General features: G+C 38.7%; 2 protein-coding genes across 4 annotated transcripts in view; one reads left to right on the forward strand and one right to left on the reverse strand.

Moving 5' to 3' along the window:
- The window catches only part of FMN2 (formin 2), a 178,589-nt gene extending 168,230 nt beyond the window's left edge, over positions 1 to 10,359 (forward strand). The window contains 2 exon segments of the mRNA XM_027657210.1: positions 6,780 to 6,861; positions 8,265 to 10,359. Coding sequence (XP_027513011.1) covers positions 6,780 to 6,861; positions 8,265 to 8,291 — 109 coding nt within the window. The 3' untranslated portion in view covers positions 8,292 to 10,359.
- A 321-nt stretch (positions 10,360 to 10,680) lies between these two features.
- GREM2 (gremlin 2, DAN family BMP antagonist) overlaps positions 10,681 to 16,716 on the reverse strand; it is a 41,388-nt gene continuing 35,352 nt past the window's right edge. For all 3 annotated transcript variants that reach the window (XM_027657211.1, XM_027657213.1, XM_027657212.1), the window contains exon 2: positions 10,681 to 16,339. In XM_027657211.1, the coding sequence (XP_027513012.1) occupies positions 15,835 to 16,338 (504 nt within the window). In that variant the 5' untranslated portion in view covers position 16,339 and the 3' untranslated portion in view covers positions 10,681 to 15,834. The remainder of the gene's footprint in view (positions 16,340 to 16,716) is intronic.

Consider the following 16,716-nt stretch of genomic DNA (forward strand, 5'->3'; position numbering starts at 1 on the left):
CATGTTTGCATTTTATTAGAAACATAGCCATACTTAACAACTCAATTTTTTTACATCATTACATTTTCAAGGTGAAATTTTCTGTAATGTTAAAATGATAATTTTTAAATCACGTTTCAAACAGTAGTTTTTTTTATTTATGTACATCTATGTATCTCTGCATAGACAAGAGTAGAACCCCTACATCACCAAGAGTATGATTTATGATTGCCAGACAGAACCAAGTGAAACTGAATACTTCAGAATTTAAATTCTTTCAGAATATTGTGAAGTGTGTGGTAGATTACAGTAAGACTCTGCAAATAGGAAAAGTCTAATTTTCGACTGGCCCCATTTTAGACCCATTTGACATGAAATGTATTCCCCAAAGTCTATTCAACACTGTTGACAGAGGAGGGGTCTTAATCAGAGTCCTGCTGCAGGTTGTTCGCTGTGTTAAGTGCCCAGATTAAAAAATTTTAATCTATTTGTCCGTGGTGCTCTTAGCAAAATTATGATTAATCACTACATCTTTCTGACAGCCACAATCTGCCTGTGGTCCTTGAAGTAATCATACAAGGAGCTGGCAGGGATGTCATGATAGTCTAATACATTATCTCTTTGTTGGTAGGCAGAGGTTAAGTTTCATCAGTCAGTTTGAGGGGACGAGGTACATTACAGCATGCTTCTTATCTGTATAAAGTCTTTGCAGTCAGTTACTGAATCATATATTTGTCATCATTTCAACTCTATTGGTGTGAAAGTAAAAGCTCTACATTTTTTACTCTACTTTTATGTTGGGAATTGTAATTTTCCATTCTGGGGTTTTGGGGGTTTTTTGTTTGTTTTTGTTTGTTTGTTTGTGTTTGGTTTTGGGTTTGTTTTTTGTTTGTTTTGTTTGTTTGTGTTTGGTTTTGGGTTTGTTGTTTGTTTGTTTGTTTTTCTGAAGAGAAACTCCTTAGCAAAAAATATTTTCAATATTTCAGTCAAAGAAAAAAACAAAATACAGGCACATTGCCCTGGAAGAGTTTTTAAGGAAAGAGTTTTAAAGTTTTCTGCTCCTGAAATCTGAAAGACATCTGGCACTTGATAATTTTGTTGAAGATTTTTTTTATTTGTTTTTATATATAAAGGTATTATTATTATTATAAACAAGTTCAAACAAATCTCCAACCCAGACAAAGCTACATAATATATTTTGGCAACACCATTTTTTGTTTATCTGATAATAAGCACTTAGTTCTATAATGAGTATTGACCTTGGGTTTGGTTTATGTTAAAAAAATACAGAATATCTGCAGAAAAATGTCTTTTGGGTTTCATGAACTATACTGTCAACTGTAAAAGTAAAATCTGTCTGAGTTTATCGTGGAAGTTTTTGTGAGCAGCTCTACTACCTAAGGCACATAACTTTCCAGTCTTCTCACTGTGATTACATTTGTCATGTCATAGTGCTCACTAGTGAAGTGTAAGGCAACCAAGCCTAGATGGAGCCAGTAGGAAATGAACCTGTCTGCCACAGATACTTCAGACAAAATTATTAATATTTAGTGGCAGGAAAGTGGCTACCCCTTCAATGGATTGAATGATGACAGAAAGTCTCTAAGCCTTGATATGCTGTGGCCAGGCTGGCTATCGGTCTAGAAGGCAGATAAAAATACTCTGTCTTTTGGGTTTGTAAGGATGTCTGGTTTCTTTTTCCTGTGTGCATGCCAAAGTGTAACTTACTTATTTATCTTACAGACTGTCTTTAAACTTAATCATAGTTTTTATATGTTTGCCTCACAATAAATATGAGGTAGTAGGAGGTGAAAGTGCTGGAGAAGAGGTTTTACTATGATGGAAATAAGAAATAAGAATCTTTTGTTATGGGCAACAATTGTTAGACTCTCTGAATCTTATTAAATAGCAGATTTTGGGACTGTAATTCTTAGTTTCTGTAAGTGACTGGCTGTTCATTCACTTGGAGATTTTTTTTTTTAACTGATCTATGAATCACTGTTGTATGTTCCCTAGGTGCTTACTTATTGTTGAGCTGTTTAGAAGTATATTCTTTCTGAAATAATGCAAGAAATGCTTTAGCTAAATTTAATATTAAGAGAAATTCAAGTGATGAACATTCTTAACAAGTGTTTATAGAATCTGCCCTGGGCCTGAAGTTGGGTCCACTGCCGTAATAACTCTGCTCATCAGATTACTACAGTGAGAGTTAATCAAGTCTCTGGTTGTCTAGGATGGGAAGACTAGTTTTTGTAGGATTATGTTCTCATTAAGACAAAATCAGGAAATTATTTGGGAAAATAAGTAAGAGGCAAAAATTGCTAAAGGTAATGCAGCTGATATTATCTTTTCTATCAAACTCATATATGTTCACTTTTAAGACAGAATTGGCATGAGATGTGATAAGGGTTGATAGTAAATGAACCGAAGTCAATTTGCTGAAAGAAAGTGAGCTTGCAAAGCAATTGAAAAGTATGAAGTGAGATAGTTTGAGCATCGGTTTAGCAAAGAAGCTTAGCCCACTGCAAGCTTGCAAATCATTCCCATCACACTTACCAAGTTAACTGTAGTAACTGGCTACTTCAAGAGCACACCATGTCCCTTGCCACTTCCGTCTTACTCTCCCACTCTCAGATCATGCCTAGAAACAGGATCTGTCCTGCTTCTGAGTATTTGGATACAACTGAGAGTGATGGTTCTATAAAGGAATTGAACAGCCTCTCTAACAGAAAGTATTAGTATTGTACAACTAAATAGTTTAAGTGGAAACAGATCTTCAGAACAGTAAATCAATCTATACACATGCCTACCTTTGCCTAAAGGTCATAATTCTCAGGAACTGGTGAACGCTCACTTTTCTCAGACTCTTTTTCCAGATCCCAGGTGGCAGCCTATCCTTCCGTGCAGGGCCTGACAATTGAACCCCACTCCTTTCCTAGGAATGGGGATTTAACTTTTTTTAACTCTTTTGTGCTCTACGAACTATTTGAGTTCTGCATTGACACAGTAGTGTCATTTTGGCCTAGAGCCTGGAAGTATGTCATTGTATGCAATTGCTCCTCCTTTTTGTGACTTTTGGGAGTTGTTTTCTTCAAATATCCTATTCCCTCCTTCCGTTATTGAATTAGATCCATTAATTTTTTCATAAAGCTCTAACAACTCACCAGAGTAAACTAGTCACTAGTGTTCATATAATTTTTGCACTTAGATTTTTGCCTCAAATTATTATCTTGCACCTCCATGCTGAGCAGGGTGTCATTGAAGTCAGTGAGAAGTAGTGCAGGAAAAGCCAGAGCATGAGGAAGGTATGCATGAGCTTGCTTGCCACTGTGAGAAGTATGACTTGTACCAGGCATGAGCTTACAGAAGCAACATGGTATCACCTGAATCTCATTAGTGTTATGGAAAGATGAAGAATCATTCATGGCCAATAGAGAAAACTTTAGAAGTTGAGAAAAAATTGCCAGTGGCAGTTATTTTCCAGCTGAACTAGGACTATTGCTCTTATTTTAAAAGTAAGCTTTTATCTACTTTTCTAGATCATACTGTTTAAATGGTGTGGATGCTCCTACCCAAAACACATTCTTTTGTTCTTCTAGAAGGATTGGGTTATTTTAATTTTATATGTAATAAAATTCTAATTTAGCTGAATGATCAGTCTTCAGAAAATAAACTTACACACTGTAGAAATTGATAACCACTTTCACTGATTTATGATTTAGCCCTGTGCAAAGCTCATGGTTGTCTTTGCCTGTATATTTCACCAGTCTCTGGACTTTCTTTTTTAGATACAACTGTAGATTTATACAGCTCTCCTTGCTTCCGGAATTAACATGGTCACAAACTAAGCCTCCTCACAATGAGACTTTTGTGTCCTATCTTTACATTTCTAAGGACATTTCTTGCTGAAGATGCATATATATAGGTATTGACTTCACTGAGGTTCTATCCAACCACTTCAGTCTTCCTGCACAAAGAGCAGAATGGGAGCCAAGGGACAGTGAGCTGTCCCAAACTCACACAGCGAGTCAGTGATATGGTGAGAACTGAAACTGAGTGCCTGCTAGCTCTCAGCTTTAAGTGCATTAGGGAGTTATGCTTCTCATCTTCTGCATTCCCCTTAGTATGAATAAATAGGCTCAAACTCCAAGGAATTTTATAAAAGCTCCCAAAATCTTGAGAGCCACAATCATACTAGTGAGACCAGCACCTCTTACACAATCCTAGAAAAATGGGTTGCACAAGCTTAAGGTTGCCATTTATCAGTCTGGAGATTGTGGATCGTTTCTTGAAGTGCAATCTAAGGGGCACAGAAGTTCTGACTTCCTCCCTCACAGAGTGGCGTGTTATTAGCATTTTGCTGTTTCAAGCAGAGACAGCCTTTCTCCAGATAGCTGTTTCTCTAACAGAAGAGATGTTACACTGACAGTGACACCACTCTTTAGAAAAGAACTGCATTATTGAGGGTTCCATTCTGTGTGAGGATTTTTGTTTTGAATTGATATGAGACCCACAGAGAGCTGTGTTGTCTCATGACCTGGTATCTTAGCAAGCAGTGGGTAATCTATCCTGGAAGGAGGATATTTAGGTGGGACAAACACTGGAATTGAAGATTCCCTGGCATTTCCTGAGAATAACATCTCGATCTGTGTGAACTGGTTTGATAAATATTTTTGTATGTTACATGTGCTGTCATTTGCATGTTGAGTAGTCTGAATACCTGCATATGTTACACTGCTTCTATAAAACAGTAATTTTGATAAGCTCAATAGTACTTATACAGTCCCTGGGATTTGATACTAATTTACTCCCGAGTAAGATTTCATTTTGTTCTTTAAATGATGTCTACCAGTGAAGAGAGCCAGCTCTATTTGTATTTGAAAAAAAGGAAATTACATGATAGACATGCTGTTTTATATCTGACTTTGTAAGAATGGCTTTTGATAGGTTGGAATATGTCTGAATATGTTTGAATATTTGAAAGGTCATGGGAAGATCAGTGTCACAGATACCTTTCCTCCTTTGGATATAAGTAGACACAAAGCAGAAGAAAAAAAGTGTTTTAGGAGAAGGAAAATGTCTTTGAATTTTACTTCGTTCTGCATAATTCCCATAAGCTTCTATTTGAAGCTATCACATCTTGACTTCTACCAAATCTATTTAAATATATTTTAAAAGTGAATTACTTGACCGTTTGACATTTTTGTTCTAGTTTATCCTCCAGCAGTCTATCTGATTTTCAGTCAGATAGAAATCACTACAGCTTGAAAACAACAGTTTTCAAAGCTTTTTTTTTTTGCCCCCGACCTGTGCACATAAAGGTCTCCCTACACTGATAACATATAAGTCCATCAAATGAAGAGGGCAGCTTGTTGGAAGTGCTGAAAAAGAACTGACATTTAAATTAATTTTTTAGAGCATAAATTTGAAACTTGTGAAAAGAACAAGGTGTGTCTGGGGAAGTTGAATAAAGGAGAGATGAATGTGAAGGTGGTTTTTTTTATGTGCTTAGCAGACCCAGCTGGAGTTTTATTTTCAAAATCTGGCCCTTACCACACACACAAAAATATTAAAAATAATAGTAATACAAAATCTGATTCTCACATTGCCCTATGTAGCCTTGCTGAAATAGCAGACATATGAGTGGTCTGGAGATGAACCACAGGAAACCAGCCAAGGATATATAATTTCTTCAATATCATTTAACTGTTGTTTCTTTTTTTCACTGTTGGATAATGATGAAAAGGCAGAGTACATGCCATCTAAAGTCTATATTTTTGGCAAGAGCAAGCCAATATAGGATTTATATATAAATAAATAAACACAGATCTCACATGATTTAATGTCATCTTATGGAAAGTGTTTATGTAAGTCTTAGGAGCTCAGAGTCTATAAGTTAAATCTGTATTATCAGTGTTTCAGTAACCATGTGTGTTTACAAGGTTGATCTACAAAACCAGTGAAAGTGGTAAAGAAATATTTTACGGTGTGACATTCAACCCATCAAATTATTCTGGCAGGCTCCCAGTCTGAGTATAGTCCTTTGCCTTTCACAGTTTATTTCCTATCTGCATGGCAAAAAAGGACACTTCCCTTATCAAGAATGTGGTGGGATTTCACAAGGTCCTAATTTGGTAGTGTTTGCCAAGTCAGGAAGAACTAAGAAGTGGATCCTTACTTCAGGAACCTGCTCCTCAGCTTTGGAATGAATGACACATGTGCAGTGACTCACACCACCTTTAAACATCATATTTAAACATCATGTTCCATGTCAATTTTCCATTTTTTTTTTAAGTTACAATGGAAGCTGGAAATTTAGATTAAGCTATTTCACCATTTTAAATCCAAACAAAAATGAGTGGAAGGAAAGATAGCTTGGTGAGAAACTTTGTTTAAACTGTAGTTGAAGTACTGAGGTTGGGAATGGATGAAGAATTATTTTAAACAGTGATAAAAAGAAGTTTTCTTAGCAACGTTTGCATGAATGCTCTGAAATGTAAACTTCATGTGACCCAGTGTGTTTAAAACCCTCATACATTTGAATCTTCAACTGCAGTAAGTACTGATTGCTTTTGTAACTAGAATTGATTAGGCATTTGATTACGCCTGTCCTTGTAAATGCCAGGTATGGCCACAACAGCCCTAGAGTGCAAGTACTATTTTGTGGAGCATGCCAATGAATATATGGAGAACACAGTGGTCCACTTAAGTCCTCAGGCCTAAATTTGTAAGTTCTATAATGCATTGTCTTCAGAAATGTTGTTGGTCTATGGGAACACATATATTTTGTCTCTCTTCAGAGTTAAAGAAGCAGAGGAAGTCTGCAGGCAGAAAAAGGGGAAGTCACTATACAACATAAGACCAAAACATGATTCTGGAATTGTAAGTAAAAATTGTAGCAGTGCTTCTGTTCCCATTACTTTTTCTACTGTTTGCTCTTTGCATTTTATAAGTATGTTATTCTTGATGTATGTTTTTGTTCTGGGTTGGTTTTTGGTTTGGGGTTTTGTTGTTGTTGTTTTAACATTTTGATTAAAGGAGTTAGATTAACAAACTTGACATCTGCTTGTGAATGTCCACAAAATAGATGGAGCACAAGCAAGATCAACATATTGTTACCCCACCCTGCCAATCTGTCTTCTTCCCAGTCTTGGTGTGGGGTGCACCTAAAAGGCAGAAAGGCAATTCCAGTCCAAGCTCATTCAGTCTGTATTCTCCCTCTTTTCTACAGTTACAATATGTAAGGAAGAATTTTGATAGGTACACATTTTTCAGGCTGGATCACTGTATCAAATACTAGTGGCTTCTGTTCCATTGATAGGGATTTGCTTGGAATAGAAACCCTAGAAAAAGATAATACTGTGCTTTCACCATTCATCTGAAAACAAATAACTTCAGTGATACGAGAGGAGTAATTCTGGTCATTGAAGGAAACCTTTCCCCTATGATTGCCTAAGCATTGCTAGGATCATGGCTGATTTTACCAAAAAGTAATATTCCTCTAGTGAAAAATTAATCTTGCACCTCACATTTAAATGATACCTGTAGCAATTGGCCATCATTTATATTTATAAAATATTAGAAGATTTTTTCATGTGTCGTGTCCCTGTCCACACCCTTCCTTCCCACCATGAGACATGACTTAATTCTTTTGTGCTTTGTAGTCATGGTTATATTACTGTGATACATCTTGGAAATGAAGCATGTGGTAATATGCTGCATTCTAACTAATATAATCTGACACAGGAATAAATAATATTGCATTTATTGTTTCATATTCTGAATGTTTAGTGAAAGTTGGCTGTGGTTAGTGCCACAAGAAATGTAAATGGAGTAACTAGCTTGGTAAGGAATGATAAACTACATTTAATCAATTTGATTATAAAACAGATCAAGATTTAAAAAAAAAAAGTTAACAGTATTTTGAATTTCTCCATCTAACTTATATCTTGCAGTATATAAAGACACTGATATTTTTTCTTTTAAGAAATAACTATTTCCTTAATTATTCCTGTATCATTATTTGCACCGAAACAAGGACTTTCAGTATTAGAAAAATTTGATGAGTGAAAAGGAAAGTAAACAAAAATATTTCACAAGAAATGTATAGCTCTAGTCTACTTCAGTTCCTTCTTCAAAGGAAGTTTATTTGTGAAGCAGTTCTACAGTAACTATAATTGATCATTAGGATATATATTTCTATGCTTTACATAGCATAAGTATGTGTGAGGTGGTTTTATGTACACTCAATTCCTCTTTTTTTTTAAATTTATTTTGTTTTTCAGAAAGCAAAGATAAGTATGAAAATCTGAGAGAAGAAAAGCAAAAGCCATGGTTACCTGATTACCAAAACTCAACATGCTTGTGGGTGGGGAGTGAGAGGGAAGGAAACTACATCATCCTGATCATTTGCTTTCTTGACCTTTTTAAATTTGCTTTTTGTTCTCTAGAGTTTTCCATCAATTGATGTGTTATTGTACATTCATTCACGAATGTAATCACTTTAATGGAGTGCCCAGCAATAGACTAGGTATGGACTTGAAACACCTTCCCCTGTACTCTGTATCTCCTTTGCCACTCAAAAATGATATTTTGTAAAGTGTATGGTATATTACAAATAGGCCAAGTCAGCATGCATAAAAAGCAGCATCTGCATCAGTTCTGAACATGCTGAAAATTGCATTAAGTTGAACTTCATAAGAATGCTACTTGGTACAGTAAAACATTTCCATTCCTACTGGCAACATCTAACACAAATACTTCATGGCACTGCACTTAGATTAGGGAAAGAAATGTTACTCCTAGTGAACTGTTTGTATCTGTTTCATGTTGGCATTTGTAGTTTGTATTTTGAATCGTTAAGTGCTGTTTATACAGTATAATCAATGCTTTCCCAACTTGTTTGGTTGCCCTCCATGACTAAATATTTGTGGAACAAGATGTTTACTGTAACTATCTTTAAAATCGATAAGGCAGCATACTTTTACTTCATCTTTTGCCAGATAGTGAATGCCAGGTGGTATGGGGGTCAGAAATCCAGCATTAAAAAAGAAAAAGGAAAAAAGAGGTGAAAAACAGAAAAATACAGAAAAGCACAGAAGTATGATAGAGAGTTTGAGAGATTTGACTATTATAGTTTGTTAATATATAAAGCAGCAGCTAATACTTTTACATGAGCTTTAGAAGGTATAGTATAGTTTTAACTGCTGATCACTTAAGTCAGGCAGGCTTTTGGCCACATGTACATGACTTCCCTTCTGGAATTAGCTTTACAGTTAATTTAAAACTCCTTTAGTGAGCCATTAAAAGATGCGCATGGGGACAACATTTATGGAAAACAGTAGCCAATTCTAGTGACTGAACACAGACTACCAACTAATTGACATCAATTTCACACTTAACAGAATTGCAGACATTTCCTCCAGGCTTTGTGTCCCTGACTAGGAGGTTAATGATTGAACTCTACAACTTAGGGCTTCCATTTTAGACCAAGAGTTTAATTCCTATTTGCAATCCAGAATTCACTGTATCAATTTTGATCTGCTCAACTGATAACAACCCCTTCCTCCAGTCCTAATTTAAGAGCCCCAAACCAATCAGTCTGACTGATAAAGTTTTTCTTCCGAAGCGCATTCTTCCTAAAAGTAGACTCTGTGTGCAACTCAATTGGATGCACATGCTCACAGCTTTGGAGCCTGAAAGACACTGGGGTAAGGCAAATGAGCTCTAACCTGCTGGGTTGCGTTATTCCCTGTCTAATCTAGCACGTCAAGAGACATTCCTAGCTGTTCAGAGGCTAGTATATCCTACAGGGTGTCATAAAAGGAAGTGCGAAATATGACCTCAGGAATCTGTTATTCTTCACATATACCAAGCACTAGAAAAGATGGTTTTTTTCACTGTGTGAAAAGCAAGTCTCCTGTTGCTGACAAACCTATGTGAAATTCTGTACTACTAATAATTTCTGGCAGGGATATTAATTACCAAGAACGGAGTTCTAAAATTTTGTTTTGATGGGAGTAACATTACTGTTTGGGGAAGAGAAAATAAGAGATTATTTGCTGTTACGACTAACTTATGGAAAAAGAAACTTTAAAAAATAAAGCTATTTTAATGGCACTGATTCAAATCCATGTTTGTATTTATGTAAACAATAGTCTATTTCCTCCTAACTTTGCTCCTAAGTGCAAGGATACAGTAGCATGTTTTCATTTGTAGCCTTCCTGTTCTCTTCAGTACCTACAGTATGTATATTACTATACTAAATTAAATAACAGATCGTCTAACAAAGATCACTATGTGCAATACTGTATTTAGTGTTTCTATTCCAATTTTTTTAGAATGTTAATTTATATGAAAATAAAAGGAATAATAATGAAATAACTGGCTTCTCTCTTCACTCTCCAGCTATGCTGTAGTTTGCTACAAACCATTTGCTCCCTAAGTACTATATCCCATTCAGGCTCCTGTGATCAAGGAAACATTTTTTTGAAGGGATCAGAGGAAATGGGGCTTCTCTTTCCTTGTCTTTTGGAAGGATAGTGACAGTAATTCCCAGTTATGTGGATATATTACCTTTTCCCCAGGTGGTGGTAGTGAGATATTCAGTCCTTTACATCACTCACTTCTCTGACCTGTGCATGCCATCCAGTAGTGCATTTGGCTCAGGTTTGTAACCTGTTCCTACTAACACTGCCGAGGTAACAGTCTCAAGAAATTTTTATTAGGGCAAAAATGTGCATTGAAAAGTTATATCCACATATTATAATGCCTTTTTATATACATGTGTTATCCAGTGACCTGGTAGGATGGTCACATACATACATACATACATACATACATACACTTTTCACTGGATCTCCAGCATAGATGTTAGAAGATATCTGCAAACCTCGATCTCTGAAGAACAGTGTCAAAGGCTGACTGTAGCTCATAGGACCATGTTATGATCCTAAAACACGTGTTGCTAAATAGATTTTTCTCTTTCATTTTACTCAGGCCCAATCTATTTGGTTGAATTTCTTTCTCTTTTATATAGCTTCTCTCCAGCCTATTCAAGCTTCCATGCAAAGTAGCCCACTATGTTCAGCACCACAGTTGACCCACGGAACATCCAATGCACACCAACAGCATGTTTCACTTCCACTCTTTGTTTTCTTACAGAATTCTGGACTAATATTCTTTTGTTTGCTTGTTTGAGTGTGTTCTAAAGATGTCGGATACCCCATGTTTACTGCAATCCCCCTATTTACTGCAGCATTAACCACACTACACTTTGAGTTGGCTGTAATCCAACAAGAGTTCTCACAGACAAAATTCTGAGCTTTTGTTGATCACCAACACCACATATTGCTCACTGTTACTTAAACAAATGCAGCAGCAAAAAAGGGACTTTCATACCTGAGCAGCAGGTGTGACTTGCTGACAATAACAGTCTGGTTTTTTATGAGGAGCTAAGAGGATTCATGTTGTTTTGCCTGCAAATTAAAGCCTTTCAGAAGCATGATACTTTGTCACATCATGACACAGTAGTGGTTAGCTTTTTTTGAAGCACCTTTCATCATCCCGAAACACTTCCAAAACTTAGTTAAGTATTATCCAACGGTGGCAGCGGAAATACAATTAGAGGCATCTTCCACAGACTGACGTTTTTTCTTGCCCAGTTTTTCAGTGATCAGCTTAAAAAGTTGGAAGCAATTATTAATTTCATTGAGAGAAGATATAGCAAGTCTTTGCATTTTTTTGCAGACTCTAGGTTAAAAGGAAAGCTGAGTTTGTGACAAATCTGTCAGTTACTTGAGTTACACCAATTTTAAACTGCTATGGGAAGAGTAAGCAAAAACTGATGAAGTTGAGCTTTTCTGAAGATGGTGCGAAGAGCTCAGCAAAGGGAGGAGAGAGAAAACTGTGACCCACACCATTCAGGTCTGCCACCCACTAATATGATTCTCATTACAGAACAGGTTTTCCAAGTCTTTCTCTTGCTTATGACAGACCCATCTGTGCTGTACCTGTACCTGACACTCATCCAACTGACTCGTAAAAACATCCAATGGTAAGTCCATTGCCTAAAAAAAGTAACGTATTTCTGAAGATAAAGGGTCCCCATTGAGTCAGCACTGTTTTCTCTGCTTCCCAACCACGGCTCAAATTTAAGCTCTTAAAAATGTCATTTGCCACTCGCCCTAAATTGGGGCCCTGCCAGCATGACAGTTCCATGGTGGTAGAGCTAAACATTCACTGTCCTCCTCCTTCTCCTGTCCTGTAGCAGCATTCCACTTTAAAAAACTCCACTGACCTAAGGCTTTTTTCATCTACTCAGAGAGATATGCCTTGCTCTTGAGATTGCTTCCACAAGGGGGAGATTTTTGGATGACAACATATGACTCTGGTATGACGGTTCAACAGTCAGGCAGCAAGAGTTTTAAAAAACTGGAGCTGGAGTCTAGGCTGTGTCTCAGACAGTAGAGGTTCAGGTGGATGCTGGGCAGTGAAGCGATCTGCAAAGCAGGAGACTGGCCAAGAGACAGCTGGAAATGAGAAAGGGGCATTAGATGAGATTACTACTGAGCTCCCTTTAAGCCAACTGAGAAAGGCACTTTCAAGTTCTGAGCAGGGCACCCTGACCACACTTTGGTAGCTAACACAAAGCAAACCACTAATTTCTCAAAAGCAACAGCTACGAAAAAAAAAAGGCTCCAAACACTTTGATTCACTGAAATGTGAGAGGATCTGGGCAAGAGATGGGCAAGGAAAAAAGAGCAAAGGGCTTCTGCAGGTGTCAGAAGTGCCATAAAGGACATAGCCCTCCCTTGCTAGTTATGGTCTAGGTGCTCTTGCTTCTTTCAAGACCCATGACAGGCATCTCTTCTGGTCACATGGAGGCTCATCCATCCATGTGACTACTCCCTTTCATTACAAAAATTTTCCTTTGAGAAACTGCATTTTCTCTGGGTTGGAAATGAAAAAAACCCAAAACACTACCCTATCTTTGGAGTGACATACAGTGTATCTATTAAAGAGCTGACAGCAACCATTAAAGCTCACCTATATTTTAAGATATACCTTTTTTTTTTCCCTTATGAGTAGTTTGGTGCCTGTTATGTAAGGATCTATATACATTTTAAACAAAACCACTTAGGTCAGGGTAACAGTGATTTCTCTTACCACAAATGACGCTGGTGTTTCAGCCAGTGGTGGAGCTTTGCTTGTCTTGTCATTTAACCAAAAAAACCAGAATTTGTGCATGCAGAATCAACTCCAGAATCTAAGACTAGTGCATTTCATTTTTCCTTCTTGTGTTGCAGGTACTTTTGAGGGGGGTACCTGTCTTGCAGGTACTTTTGTTAGGGACAAGAGGAGAAGTAGTTAGGTTTTCCCAAGCTATCAGGGTGAGCCATTGTTCACCTGTATTTGGGAGGGTGAAAAGGAAGATGGAGCATATACTGATTAGAGAGCAGCTGGACACAAGCTGTTGAAGCAAAACACCTGGATGCCATATAACCCTAGAGTAGCTTTATTATTTAATCTATAATTTAATAGTTGACCTATAAAATAATTACATTATACTTAAAGCATTTCTTCATTTTCTGTTTTCATTTATAAAACAAGAATTAAATACAGTTTTAACCATTACAAGCTCAACTCAGTTTTTACATAAACACAGCTCCTAGAAGGAGCTTTAAGCTGCAGCATATTCATATTGCAAACTGGTGAAAAACCCAGGCGGGGCATAGCTTAAAGATTCTTGCATGTTTTTCTTAACTGAATGTACTAGGGTGCTTTTCTCTCTCTAGTCCAAAATGTCTGACTTTCAGTTCATTCCTTTCAAGTGGAGACTGGGATCCCTGGAGTCTTAGTAGACCGTATTGCCACCTTCCCCCTCTGCACCTCACCCACACCAGCTCTCTCAAGCCTAGACTGAATGGTGCCCATCCAGAGGCTGGCAGGATGCCACAGCACAGCAGTTACAACCCCTAAAGCATTCCCTGTGTGAGGAGTCTCCCTGTACACTTCTGACACTTTGAGAGATCACAGCAGAAAAGCAACGTCTGTTCATGTAACAGGGCTAATAGACCCGACCAATCTCACCCTGCCCATGCCAGTCCCTGTAAACCGCTTGGTGAGCTCTTGCGGAGATCAACCCTGAAAGCCTCTTAGAGAGGCCTGTCACATAATGGAGACCTGTGGCTCTGAAGCTCTAGCTGGCGACAGTGCTGAACATATTAACCCCTTAAAGCAGCTGCATGCAAAGAAGCTGGTGGGGAGGGGCTCCCACAGCAGGCTGGTTTCACTAGATGCAGATGCTGAACTGTGAGACATGCATCAGGGAGTCGGCATGTCCTTTTTAATTTGTAAGCTTCAGACAACTGAGAGCGCGTGGGCTTTGGTTTGGGGGAAGGGGCCGGTTTGAGACAGGATTTTAATGCAGCTGGGACTAATACAGATCAGAACTGCAACAAATGGGATATACGGGACATAATAAACTCCATCAACTAAATAACAACATCGTACGATTTAAAATGAACTGCAAGCATTCACCAACACTGATTGTGCAGGTCTCAAAAACTTAGTGCACCACCAATAATGTAGCGATCACAACCTCCTCTATCCCTGCTCCCACAGCTGTGACCCATTCCAGTGGCACTGACGGATGGGTTTGTCCTTTAATGCTAACACATTATCATGGTTTCCAACCATGAGAGAGACACCACTCCCAAAACTCGATAACACTTACATAGCTTTTGTATTCAATTCAGCAATGATCAGATTTTGTCCTTTGTGTGACAGTGCTTTTATACCTTAAGGGAAACATCGCTCCCTTAAGTCTTCTCAGCTCCTTTCTCACTACCCTCCCACCTTCCCCAGTCTGTGCAGGCATAAATATAACGTCATAAATGGATGTTGTCCTTTTTGGAGTAAGAAACTCACACACACATCTAACATACAAAACCCTACAGAAAGCCTAGTAAAACCATGTTCATTTTAAGCCAGGCAGTTGACCTAGCAACTGAGTCTCTTAACATATTTTAATCTCTGGTATATTCTGCCACAAGGAAAATATACATGGCTAGGTCTATAATACTTTAAACAGCTGTTTACTATAGCTAGGTTACAAAATAAACACTGCTGCAGAGACCATGTGTTCAATATACTCTAACCACAACAGCATCAGAACCCACCCTCAGTCTGCTCTGTGGTCACTGTGGCTGACCCAGTGCCTCGCCCTCTTCTCCTTGCTTCTGATCTGCTGTTCAGACAACAAGCCCAGAACCATTTGTCATTGCACAATTGAAGTTGTCTTAAGAAGCTGAGTTTCATTGGAGAGTCTCACTTGCTTTTCACAAATTGCTCCTTGTTACTCTCCCTCACCTGTGTCCCCCAGTCCTGGGCAGAACCCCAGCACTTCCAGGTGAGAGAAACAAGCTCCAGACCAACGAACAAAGAAGGTGTTCTCAACATGTGGAGGGAACTGGAGTGTAGGGCAGAGGGCTTTACTCCACACAGTGGAAACATTTAATGCTGGATTCAGCCAATTGGTCGCTTAGATCATCAATCCCAACTTCTGGAAGCCTGCTCCATGCCAGAAGATTCAACTGCCAGATGATATTAAAAATACAATGAAACTTTATGGTGAAGTGCCTAACAAAGCCCATTAAAAAGCATTATTCCAGTAGGCAAGTGTCAAGGAGCCCTTCCTTGCTGGAGAGATGCCTCCTGAAAGAAAACAAAACACAAAAAAAAAAAGGAAAAGAAGAAACAAACCAACAAAATGGAACAGTCTGCTCAGTGGGAGAGGAGAGACAGCAGTAAATCTGACAGAGGCAACAACAAGCAGCAGCTATATGCCTGCTCTCACAGTTTGCCTGAGTTCAGATTCACAGACATGCACCGGCACTGCTTGACCTTCTGAATTTTCTTGAGTCGGAATGGTGGGTCCAGCTCGGGGCACTCCAGCTGCACGGTCGAAGAGGTGACCTTGTGTGGCTTGCAGAAAGCACAGGACTGAAAGGACTCCTCCTCCTTTTTCACATGCCGTGGGATGTAGAAGGAGTTGCACTGCCCATAGCAGAAGCGGTTGATGATGGTGCGGCTGATGCAGCCCTCCTCGCTGACAGTCTGCCGCAGGGGCTGCGTCTTGCACCAGTCACTCTTGAGGTACTTCCTCTCGGTGACCACCAAGGCCTCCTGGCTGGAGGCCAACACCTCCTTGTTCAGCTGATGCCTACGCTCTGAGTGGTTGCTGCTGCTGCCTTTGTATGGAGAGGGAATGGCACCTGCAGGACGGTTTTTCCTGGTGTCTGTTACTTGAACCAGCGTTGCCATCAGAAAAACGGACAAGGCAAATTTCCAAATCATCCTGCAATGGCAGCAGAAGTCACTGTTAGAGAGACACATTTTCAAGCAACAGAATTGTAATGGAGTTTAACTTTACCCATGCCTTTAGAAGAAGTGGAGATCTTATTGCCTTTGTAATCTCATCACTTTTCCTAGGAGATTAGCACTATTCTAGGGTGATTATTTACCATGAAGAGGCCAGGCCCTTTGGAAAGTCACTTTGCTCCCTCTCACCCCTCACAAATTCTCCAGCTACTTGCTTTTTCCCCACAGGGACACTGCTGCCTTGATGGCTGAAGTGGTGGTTTTACAGAAGCTTCAGCCAGAAAGGTTTCCTCCTTCTCTGTGAAATCCTGGCCCAAATAACTAGGCAAACTCCTGGCTAGCAAAGGCTCAGGA

Source organism: Corapipo altera, unplaced genomic scaffold (assembly GCF_003945725.1).
Source record: "Corapipo altera isolate COAL_440 unplaced genomic scaffold, ASM394572v1 2c, whole genome shotgun sequence".
In the NCBI taxonomy this organism is placed as follows: domain Eukaryota; kingdom Metazoa; phylum Chordata; class Aves; order Passeriformes; family Pipridae; genus Corapipo; species Corapipo altera.